The sequence below is a fragment of the Mytilus edulis genome, chromosome 9 (assembly GCF_963676685.1).
Source record: "Mytilus edulis chromosome 9, xbMytEdul2.2, whole genome shotgun sequence".
Lineage (NCBI taxonomy): Eukaryota > Metazoa > Mollusca > Bivalvia > Mytilida > Mytilidae > Mytilus > Mytilus edulis.
In genome coordinates, this window is record NC_092352.1 from 12,863,848 (window position 1) to 12,876,419 (window position 12,572).

Here is a 12,572-nt window from a genome sequence, read left to right on the forward strand (position 1 = left end):
ATTCAAGATTTTAGCCAAGATATGAAGCAGACTTCATTGTGTCTGTTGAATCTCTATTTTTAAGTTTGATAGGATAGATGCGTTCATCATAATGACCGAACTTTTAATTAATTAGTGAAAGAATATCTTATTTATACTTGTAGTGGACGTGAAGATAAAGGATACTAGTAACGCTGTGTTTTTTGAATGCATTCTTCAAAGGAAGCTCCATTATGAAGTCAGCCTTATTAAAATAAAGGAACAAGTCGACATGTCCACAGTCAGTTCCCATGGAAATGCCGATTGTTTGTTGAATACACGTCATCCAAACGTAACAAAAAAGTTTTCAATCAAGAAATCAAGCATCTTGATAATGTCAGTTTCAGAGAATGTTTTGTTTAAATCAAGAGTTATTTTGTTCAAAGTACTATTTATCCCTACTTTGGATAACAGACTTGTGCCATTCCTTTTTAGAAACAAATCAGAAGCAATATTTTACTTTTTTTTTATTAAGTTTGGCTTAGCAAATACTTTTGACAACTATTTGTAAAATGTATAAACTAGAGGGTCTCAAGAGCCTGTGTCGCTCACCTGTATTTACTGATGCTTTGAAAATCTTGTAAAATAAGGTTAAATCATAATTAATAGTGTAAGATATGAGATATTATAAGATACTATAACGATATCTAAGATAATAAAAAAAACATTCAAAATTTCCGTAAAATCACAAACTCAGGGACAACAACCCAACAACGGGTTGTAGGACTCGTCTGAAAATTCCAGGGCAGATAAATCTAAATCTAATGAACATTTTTGCAACCAGTCAGATTTGATCTTAATACATAAGTTTCAGAGATATAAACCAAAAACTGCATTTTACCCCTATGTTCTTTTTTTTTTATCCATGTCTTCCATGTTGGTTGGCCGGGTCATCGGACAATTTTTTAAAACTATATACTCTAATGATAATTATGGCCAAGTTTGGTTAAATTTGTCTCAGTAGATTCAGAGAAGAAGATTTTTGTAGAGATTACAAAATTTTTGGAAAAATTGTTAAAAAATGACTATAAAGGGCAATAACTCCCTAAGGTGTCGACTGACAATTTTGGTCATTTGTCATGCCTAACATAATCCTCGACTTTATCCATCATTTTCGGGAAATTGTGTTTCCAAAACTTAGATTTGTGTTAATGGTTAACAAATTTCGCAAAGAGGCGTTATTGACAATGGTCATGGTCGCCAGTAAATTGAATGAATGTATTCAATCATTGGTAATCCACTTTCTTTTTTATGTGACAAGATAAAACACATAGTAACTATAATTAAAACCTAATCTAGCTAAATTGTTTTTGCCAATGAATAAGTGTATACAACTTTTATTTCTCTCCAATAACAGTTTTGTAAAATTATGATTTATTAAAGTCCGGATTGATGATTCATAGGGTCATTTTTTGGTTTATGAATTACAAGCGAGACAGAAAGAGTTAAACGCATAAAGTCAAAGCAAGAGCTAAGTATGTATTTGACCAGTTCCTATTTCCGTCTATCAACATCTAAATATAGTTATAATATGTAAATCCTGATTTTCTAATTTAAACATACTTTCTTTGTAAAATGGTATATTTGCAAGATAAAATTTAGTAGATAGCAAGCTATAGCAAAGCCATTTAGTGGGAATGCAATGAGTTCATACAGCAACATGTCTGTGATGAAATCAACATGTATATTTACTCAAAACGTTACAGATAAAATATGTTGCATACTGTGGTGTGTCTTCCTGTATATTCCAAGGTGTTGTCAGTTTACTTTCGACTAATGAGTTTGAATGTCATTCTGGTATCTTTTGCCTCTCTCTCATATCAAATGATCAGAACATGTCACGAGCTTGTCTCTATTACGACACTGGGTTTTTATTAAAATTGAGTCAGGGCAAATACTTTGCTTTTTAATTTAGTAAATAGTTATCAAAGGTACCAGGATTATAATTTAATACGCCAGACGCGCGTTCCATCTACACAAGACTCATCAGCGACGTTCAGATCAAAATTTTTATAAAGCCTAACAAGTAAAAAGTTGAAGAGCATTGGGGACCCAAAATTCCCCGAAATTGTGCCAAATACGGCTACGGTAATCTCTGTCTGGGATAAAAAAAAGTCCTTAGTTTTTCGAACAATTCAATGTATTGTAAACAGGAAATAAAGTAACGAGTCTGACTGTCAACAAGGCAATACTAATTTTAAACCTTGAAAACTTAACTGATGGTTCAAAAACTGTTTTCAACTATTCTTTTGTAGTAGGAATATAAATACAGCTTTATCATAATATCAAACAAATCTCATTAAAAATTAATATATCTTTATTTAATAACAAGAGGCTCTCAAGATCCTGAATCGCTCACCTTGATTTTTTGGCATTTATCTTTCATTTAAATCGTAAGTGTCCAATTTCATTGTAGTTTGTTTTATCATCTGAAAATTTCGGGGCTGATAAAACTTGACCAATGAACACATTTATCCCATGTCAGATTTGCTCTAAATGCTTTGGTTTTTGAGATATAAGCCAAAAACTGAAGTTTACCCCTATGTTCTTTTTTTAGCAAATGCCGCCATGTATACCCCAAGGACCATTCAGCTAAAATTTGGTTGGAATTGTTTAAGAGGAGAAGATTTTTTAAAGTTAGAAAACAGGATCAACAAATTGTGTAAAATTGTCCTTAAAGGGTAATAACTCTTTAAGGGGTCAATTGACAATTTTGGTCATAAGAACTTATTTGTAGATCTTACTTTGCTGCACATATTTGCTGTTTACAGTTTATCTTTATCATTAATACTATTCAAGATAATAACCAAAAACTGCAAAATTTCCTTAAAATTGCCAATTTAGTGGCAGCAACCCAACAATGGGTTATTAGATGCATCTTAAAATTTCAGGGCTGATAGAACGTTACCTTATGAACACTTTAACTCATGTCAGATTTGCTCTAACTGCTATGGTTTTTGAAATATAACCAAAAAACTGAATTTTACCCCTATGTTCTATTTTTAGCCATGGCGGCCATGATTTGTTACGAAATAGAAAATAAAACACAAACTTTATTCTAGATACCCTAAGAATCATTCAGCTCGAGTTTGGTAGGAATTGATTCAGTGGTTTTAGAAAAGAAGATTTTTTAAAGTTAGAAAACATGATAAACAAATTGTGTAAAATTGTCCTTAAAGGGTAATAACTCTTTAAGGTGTCAATTGACAATTTTGGTCATACAGTACTTGCAACCTTAGGCGTTACTATTTCAGCGATCAATCAGCGGTCATCGATCAGTCACCGATCAGTCAAGTTCGCGTCAAACTCACGTCAGCAATAGGTCAGACTTATAGTAAAAGTAATTGACTGATCGGACTGATCGGACGGATAGTACCGATCGACCTTGATGACGGATTGAACTTTAATACGTCACATGATGAACTAATACAAATTACGGAATCTTAGTTTCGTTTAATTTTTATTAAAATGGCGACTCGTGAAAATCGAACGTTCAAAGATTCATTTTGTTTATTAATTATTTAGCAAAGTTTTATGAATTGAAATGAAAAGAAATATACAGATAAAACCTAAATTAAAATATCATCATTAGATAATGGTCTTTTTCGTTTTATTTAGGTTATATATTTTCAAACCCGGCGAGTGTCTACATCGCGAAATTGATTTTATTATTTTCCAAACATACTCGGGAAAAACAAGATGAAAGGATCAGTTATTGAAAAATGTAGTCTATTTTTTTCAATATTTTAAATTTTTGTATCCTTATCATCATAAAATTAAAATCATAATCATGGACTTTCTATATTCTCGTCACAATCGAAGCCTTTAAAATAACTTGTAACTTGTATTGCATAACTTCCTCCAATAAAGGAGCACCTCAATCAATGAGTATTCCACCACCAGTTCAAAAGTACATATATCTTAATCTTTAAAATATAAAAGTCACACAGGTAGATATCTATCATCATTAAAAGGAATAACAAATAAGAAATAACAAATTACAAAAATAACTACTCCTAAACAATAAAAAGTACAAAAATCCAATGGTGGTAAACATAAATACATTCCTTAAAAAGAAAGAAATAATTTTAAGCAGATTTATTCTTGAATAATTCACATTTTCCACAAAAATCATATGAAAATCACTTATAACAACTGATTGCAATTGAAATTACAAAATTTTCCAATATGAGAAGAAATATTTGCATTTTGGCAACGCGTACAAAAATTTAGTAACTTTTTCCTTAAAGTAAGCATATTTTATCAAGAACAGCCAATCTTGATGTATAAAAAGTACTGAAATCAAATGACGGTTAATAATTTGTATCAAAATAAATCAATAACTGCATTCTTATTCCACAAAAATAAAAGTTTAAGTATTTTGATTCTCATTATATCTCAATTCTGATTAGAAGACTTGTCTCAAAATGGTAAAAATAACTGATTTCAAATAAAATAGTATCATTTTTGATAAAAAGAATAATAGTTTTGGTTATTTTTAAACAATGCGAAGAAAATTTTAGTATGATTTTTCTGATATTCTTTTAATTTTATGAAAAAAAAACTATTCTAAACTATAAAAAGTACAAAAATTTAATGGCGGTCAATAATTTTCAGTAAAATGAAGAAATATTTGCATTTTAGGCAACGCGTACAAAAATTTAGTATCTTTTTCCTTGTTTCAAATAGGACGTCACTTGGCGTAGAGGTTTAAACGTATTCGGATGTGTCTACTTTTGTGTTTCAAATGTCTGGTTATGTAAATGTATTTCAGTTGTTTCCTGTAATTAGTTAATACTTCAGCTTTATCATGTACATTTTTTGAATATTCATTTTATTAAATTTACTGTTTGCAAAAGTATAAATTACTCTAAATTATAGGGATTTTCTGGTAACTTAACGGAAAACCCTTGCCGTTTTTGGCACAACCTTTTTGATCTTTTGGTCCTCGATGCTGTTCAACTTTGTACTCGTTTCGGCTTTCAAACTTTTGTATCTGTGCGTCACACATAGGTCTTGTGTGGACAAAATACACTTCTGGCGTATTAAAATTTTGAACTTGTTGCCTTTTGTTGGCTGTTGTTCGTGTGATTCTTTGTCAATTGTGTTCTCCAATTTATTTATATTGTAGTCCTGTGTTGTCATTTTGATGTTATATTTCACATGGCCATAAAAGTGCGAGGTTTGGCATGCCACAAAACCAGGTTCAACCCACCATTTTTTCCTTTAAAAATGCCCTGTACCAAGTCAGGAATATGGTCATTGTTATATTATAGTTCGTTTCTGTGTGTATTACATTATAACGTTGTGTCGTTTGTTTTCTCTTATTTTTGAGTGTAAATTCACATTGCGATAAGACGTGTCACGGTACTTGTCTATCCCAAATTCATGTATTTGGTTTTGATGTTATATATATATGTTATATTTGTTATTCTCGTGGGATTTTGTCTATATGTGTTACATTTTAGTGTTATGTCGTTGTTCTCCTCTTATATTTAATGCGTTTCCCTCGGTTTTAGTTTGTTATCCCGATTTTGTTTTTTGTCCATGGATTTATGAGTTTTGAACAGCGGTATACTACTGTTGCCTTTATTTCCTTAAAGTAAGCATATTTTATGAAGAACAGCCAATCTTGATGTACAAAAAGTACTAAAATCATATGACGGTTAATAATTTGTATCAAAATAAATCAATAACTGCATTCTTATTCCACAAAATAAAAGTTTAAGTATTTTAATTCTCAATATATCTCAATTCTGATTAGAAGACTTGTCTCAAGATGGTAAAAATAACTGATTTCAAATAAAATAGTATCATTTTTGATAAAAAGAATAATAATTTTGGTTATTTTATACAATGCGAACAAAATTTTAGTATGATTTTTCTGACATTCTTTTAATTTTATGTAAAAAACTATTCTAAACTATAAAAAGTACAAAAATTTAATGGCGGTCAATAATTTTCAGTAAAATGAAGAAATATTTGCATTTTAGGCAACGCGTACAAAATTTAGTATCTTTTTCCTTAAAGTAAGCATATTTTATGAAGAACAACCAATCTTGATGTTCAAAAAGTACTGAAATCAAATGAAAGTCAATAATTTGTATCAAAATAAATCAATAACTGCATTCTTATTCCACAAAAATAAAAGTTTAAGTATTTTGATTCTCATTATATCTCAATTCTGATTAGAAGACTTGTCTGAAAATGGTAAAAATAACTGATTTCAAATAAAATAGTATCATTTTTGATAAAAAGAAGAATAGTTTTGGTTATTTTAAACAATGCGAACAAAATTTTAGTATGATTTTTCTGATATTCTTTTAATTTTATGAAAAAAAACCTATTCTAAACTATAAAAAGTACAAAAATTTAATGGCGGTCAATAATTTTCAGTAAAATGAAGAAATATTTGCATTTTAGGCAACACATACAAAAACTTAGTATCTTTTTCCTTAAAGTAAGCATATTTTATGAAGAACAGCCAATCTTGATGTACAAAAAGTACTCAAATCATATGACGGTTAATAAATTGTATCAAAATAAATCAATAACTGCATTCTTATTCCACAAAAATAAAAGTTTAAGTATTTTAATTCTCATTATATCTCAATTCTGATTAGAAGACTTGTCTCAAGATGGTAAAAATAACTGATTTCAAATAAAATAGTATCATTTTTGATAAAAAAGAAGAATAGTTTTGGTTATTTTAAACAATGCGAAGAAAATTTTAGTATGATTTTTCTGATATTCTTTTAATTTTATGTAAAAAACTATTCTAAATTATAAAAAGTACAAAAATTAAATGGCGGTCAATAATTTTCAGTAAAATGAAGAAATATTTGCATTTTAGGCAACGCGTACAAAAATTTAGTATCTTTTTCCTTAAAGTAAGCATATTTTATGAAGAACAGCCAATCTTGATGTACAAAAAGTACTCAAATCATATGACGGTTAATAATTTGTATCAAAATAAATCAATAACTGCATTCTTATTCCACAAAAATAAAAGTTTAAGTATTTTAATTCTCATTATATCTGAATTCTGATTAGAAGACTTGTCTCAAGATGGTAAAAATAACTGATTTAAAAAAAAATAGTATCATTTTTCCTAAAAAGAAGAACAATTTTGGTAATTCTAAACAATGCGAAAAATTTTTTAATATTATTTCTTTGACATTCTTTTAATTTCACGAAAAAACAACCTATTCGAAACTATAGAAAGTTCAAAAATCGAATGGCGGTCAATAATAACCATTTTCGTAAGAATAAGTTTATGTTAACAGAGTCATATAATACAATTATGTATTATATGTCTCTGATGTTAACAATATTTAATACAAAACTATTAATCAACACAAACAATTTAACGCTCTAAGCATATATATACTATTTTCACTTTTTTATTGCAACCAATTTTATTACAAATTAACGTGTAAATTAAGGTGTCTTCGTAGAGGTCCGCGTTCATCGTTTGTAAACACTGTCTAGTTCGGTTTACATAAGAATTTTAAATATATACGTATCCGTCCGATCCGTGCATAAATTTAATTTACTGATCGATCGGTGACAGTTGTCAGGGTAACTCTCACATAGGTTATTTGACTTATCTGACGGATCCTATGGGTCACCGATCACCGATCACTCATTGATCAGTCAAACATCCGTCACCGATCATTCACCGATCAGTCAAGTTCACGTCAAACAGTAACGCCTAAGGTTGCAAGTACTGTATGAACTTATTTGTAGATCTTACTTTGCTGAACATTTTTGCTGTTTACAGCTTATCTTTATCATTAATACTATTCAAGATATTAACCAAAAACTGCAAAATTTCCTTAAAATTGCCAATTCGGTGGCAGCAACCCAACAATGGGTTATAAGATTCATCTGAAAATTTCAGGGCTGATAGAATGTTATCTTTTAAACACTCAGTGATATTGTTGCCTTTTTTCAAACCTACCTCTACCCTTTTTTATTGGGAAAATAAGCGCAATTTTCATCAAATTGGGAAATTTAGAATAAACCAAGAATTTGACTGAAACTTCAATTTACAGACCCCTTTCAAGAGTGACAGTCAAACCCTGTTTTGAAATAAGACCCCTTTTTGACAGTGATGATACATAAATAGATCATCAAATCTGCACATATAGTCATTTTAGGCATGAAAAATGTATGAATGAGTGTCTTTCAGTTTGTATTCATGCACAATTACTGCACTGTTTGGGAAAGAAGTTGTCTTTTTGGGAATAATTTTAAGCCATATTTTTTTTTGCAAATTGGGATTCTTCTCCAGGGGGAACAGCCTTTATTCTCCACTAGTTTAAGGCAAACAATATCACTGACTCTAATCCTCGTCAGATTTGCTCTAACTGCTTTGGTTTTTGAGATATAAGCCAAAATCGGCATTTTACCCCTATGTTCTATTTTTAGCCCTGACAGCCATGTTTTTTGACGAAACAGAAAATAAAACACAAGCTTTATTCTTGATACCCTAAGAATCATTCAGCTAAAGTTTGGTTGGAATTGGTTCAGTAGTTTCAGAGGAGAAGATGTTTGAAATAGTTTACACCAGCCGGATGACGACGACGACGGACAACGACGGCGGACGCCAAGTGACGGCTAAAGCTCACCGTTCCAAAGGAACAGTGCGCTAAAAATCATTTCCCAGGCGTCATTATTCTATCAACAGGATTGGACAATTTTGTTGAACTACTTTTTTCAGAACTTGGGTCTGCCATCTTCATCTTTTTTGTATCTGATTCCTCTTCTGGTAAATCGGTGGTGTACCAATCTGGTAAAAACTGATATTCTCCTGAATTAGTAGGCTGTTTTTGAAGTTGTACATCACTTCCAGGTTGCCAGCTCATAAGGTATACCAACCTATAAAAAAGTATCTCTAATAAGAAACCATGACATGACTGTTAAAGAACCATTCAAACTATTGCAATTCATTAAAATTGAACACAATTGGTTTTGTTTCGTTGCATAAAATTGTAAATACCGAACTTCTCTAAGAAACCCATAGTCACGTCAACTTTGTTGATAAATCATATCAGATTGAATTCAATTCATCTTTACAATTGCTGTGCAGCTGAATTTCTTTTGAAATCTTTTGTATAATCCTTTGAAAGGTACGGTTTTAATTTTTGAGTAGCTATAACAGTGTCAAAATTGACCTTTAATGATATTCCTTCTAAATGTGTTTTTCTTTACAATTTACTGAGTGTTCTATAATCTAAATGTAAAATCCTATTGGAAAGATTTTATCTTCAATATGTTTTTATATTTAATTAAGTGTACATCAGCAATAATCCAATATCAATTTCCAACTGTCTCCTTGTTAAATTATATGGGTACTTTAGAAGAAAAAAACAGGTTATCTACATCTTTGAGGTGTTATTTAGTTTACTGTTTCTCACCATTGTATACGTACAATACGGTAATAAGCAAATTAAGAGGTTGGAGATACAAATGGAACATTCAAAACTCATAGTTTGAGAAAAACAACGCCACAGGAAAAAAAATCATAAGGAGCGCCAAATGACTGACAAAGAGGGGGCTCGCTCTAGTCATGCCTTAGTGATTCCACGTATAATAAACAAAATATTTCCCACAAATGGAGGAGGGAGGCGGGGCGGGGCGGGCACCTGGGCCGCCACTTTAAATCCGCCTCATAAAATACGACAGTAAAACAAAATACAAACAAGTTTACAAAACAATGTAAAGAAAACTAGAGATAAAGCAGCACCGGCACCATGAAATTACTCTGGTTCACCACTGTTCATATCAAATCACCCGTCGTGTTACTCGTACAAGAACAAATTCGGTGGAGAGTCATTTCGTGACGTCACAATCGAGGAAAATAGGATAGGCTTGAGGTTCCAATTGGGACATTCTCGTGGTCATTTGTAATAAAAATATTCCATAACGGTCAACCGACTCGTGATGGCGTCCGTAAAACTATCGAAAGGTTAATTTCATTGACGAAATATTGAAATATTTAAACTATCAAACAACAAGAAGTAGCTATCTGACAGATCCCAAAATGTTCTTAAGTAATAAAAGATCCCAAAATGTTCTTAAGTAATAAAAGATCCCAAAATGTTCTTAAGTAATAAAACTCATTACTGTTTATTATTGTTGTAAATGACCTTAAATGAGAATCTTAAACGTAGCGTCTGGCCAAATTAGGCCTAACCCTAAACTAAAACTAACGCAAAAGAGCCCAAACTTAAATCTGTAACACTCTATTAATATATAGAATTTATACTGAAAACTGATCAACTATATAAATATCTTGTTAAAATATAAAGCATGATAGTAAATGGTTTGATGATATTCCTTTTTATTTTCGAATTCAAAGGACCAAGGAAAAAAAAGTGGCCTTATTATACCTTCTTCGTAATCTGTTGGTATTCCGTTGAAATATAAATTTGCAAGCATCAGCTATTCAGTTTCAGTTGACAAACACAAAGAGAAAAGGTTTAATTACTATTGAATTAGATACATTTGTTGTATACATTTTTAAAATTAAGCAGTAATATATAATATGGTTTAAACGAAACTTAATTCGTAATATGTCTATTAGATAAACTATTATCTTTATTGCATTTTTTATCATGGCATTAAAGATTTCTAATGTAACAAAAGTCTGACTTATTTGAGGACAAAATAATGATCAATGAAAATTAATGGAATAAAGTATCACTCACATTAACTAATATAACACAAAGCTTTTTGGTTAAGTGACAATCCAAAGTTTACTGGGGTGTTTTGAAAGTTATTGGATTCAATGACAACATAAAATAGAATGTTATCTTATTAATGGGCCATTAAGCATAATTTGCATCAAAGGTCAGTTCTAGGACACTAGAGGCAAAAACAGGATATTGTTACACGATATCGGTATTTTGTTTTTATCAAAATGTTAGCTTTTTCATTATCAATGCACAACTTAAAAGCCTGCAGAATTATTTACAATATATGAATGTACAATTCAAAACTGTTCACGTACATGCATAATGTGAATCAATCATTGACAAATGCTTTTCTCTTTCGCAATTCATGAACATAGTTTTAGTCATCAGCTGTATTTTCCCCTTTGATGTATATACTACTTTAGTATTTTTTTTTTTTTTAGCTTTGAGCGTTCCTTCTGTATGAAGAGCTTCGGACATTGTCGTACGTTTTTTGGTTGCACCTCAGTGTTTTTGTTGTTTCGTTCTTTTCCCCTTATAGTTGATGTGTTTACCTCAGTTTTAGTTTGTAACCCTGATTTGTTTTTTCTCAATCGATTTATGACTATCGAACAGCGGTATTCTACTGTTGCCTTTATTTATAGAGTTTCATTTTCATTTGAAATTACTGAGTCGATACTTTCTTTTTTTCAAATTTGTTTCATATATTCAAAAATACGTAAGAAACTAATGTATTAAAACTATTTGTATGTACTTTTTGTTCACTATTTAGCTCCTCAGATTATCTAAGTATCAAATAAAAAAACTGATTGTAATTTTCTTAAAGCTATAGATTCATATTTTGTGCCCTATTTATTTACAAACAAATCTCGTTATAAATAATAGGTGATTATCATGTTTAATGAGTGTATTGTACTGATACAATAATTCTAAATTAATGTTTGATTTCCATATTACAAAATTAATATTTCAGTGCTTTGATCTTTTGCTTTAATGATGTTAACTGCCTTCTATTGTTTGTAGGTCAGACTGTTCAGATATTAGGTTATAAATCATATAAATTCTGGATATTAAAACTAAATATAATTGGCAAGTGGTTTCAATTTCTGTTGTTTTACTCACATGAATATCGTGTAATGCAGATTATTCTTGCTGTTGAAGGTTTCTAACTATCTATTCGAGATTTTAAGGGGAAAAAAATAGTAGAGAGTTGTCATCTTAAGGCAACTCCTCGACATTTTTACGTTTTATGTTCATTTGTTTTGTTCAAACATTGTTGTCAATATAATGGAAATTTATGCGACTGTGGTACTAGTGAAAGGTTTGGAGCAATGAAACAAGATTTAATCCACTATTTTCTACAAAGAAAACGCAAGTAACAAATCAGGAATATGACAGTTGTTATCCATTAAATTGATATGTTTGAGCTTTTGATTTTGCCATTTGCTTAGGGACTTTCTGTTTAGTATTTTCCACAGATTTTTGATGTTATTTTACGGTTTTTTCGTAAAAGGTGCAAATTGACAGTTCTACATGGCAGTGTTTGTCAGCTCTTTAACGTTTGCATTCATATTCTTATACTTCTAAAAAATAACTGAATTATTTGTCGAAATATTTGTGCATATGGTGCAATGCAATTGGTACTGTTAATCTTAAACAATCATATTAATTAATTTGTAGCGATAGTAATGCTGATAATCATTATATTCCTACTCTATAGAGCGGGCTATATTGTAATCAACATTTCAGTATGTTCGTTTTTCCTTTTGTCAAACAAATATTTTTCTTCGAATCTCTCCCTTTTAATGCTCAACAGAATTACCTCATATTTAGTCATCATTTTAAAAGATGAGT

General features: G+C 30.4%; 1 protein-coding gene across 2 annotated transcripts in view; it reads right to left on the reverse strand.

The window, feature by feature from the left end:
• Positions 1-467: 467 nt before the first annotated feature.
• Positions 468-12,572, reverse strand: part of LOC139487648 (decapping and exoribonuclease protein-like) — a 39,202-nt gene continuing 27,097 nt past the window's right edge. The window contains exons 7-8 of one of the 2 annotated variants that reach the window (XR_011655851.1): positions 8,433-8,901; positions 468-3,007 (exon numbers count right to left, since the gene is read on the reverse strand). Coding sequence is in view for 1 of the 2 variants with exons in the window: in XM_071272597.1 (XP_071128698.1) it covers positions 8,679-8,901 (223 nt within the window). In the remaining variant the exon portion in view is untranslated. Of the gene's footprint in view, positions 3,008-8,283; positions 8,902-12,572 lie in introns of those variants that run through there. The other variant, XM_071272597.1, reaches the window with a different exon arrangement.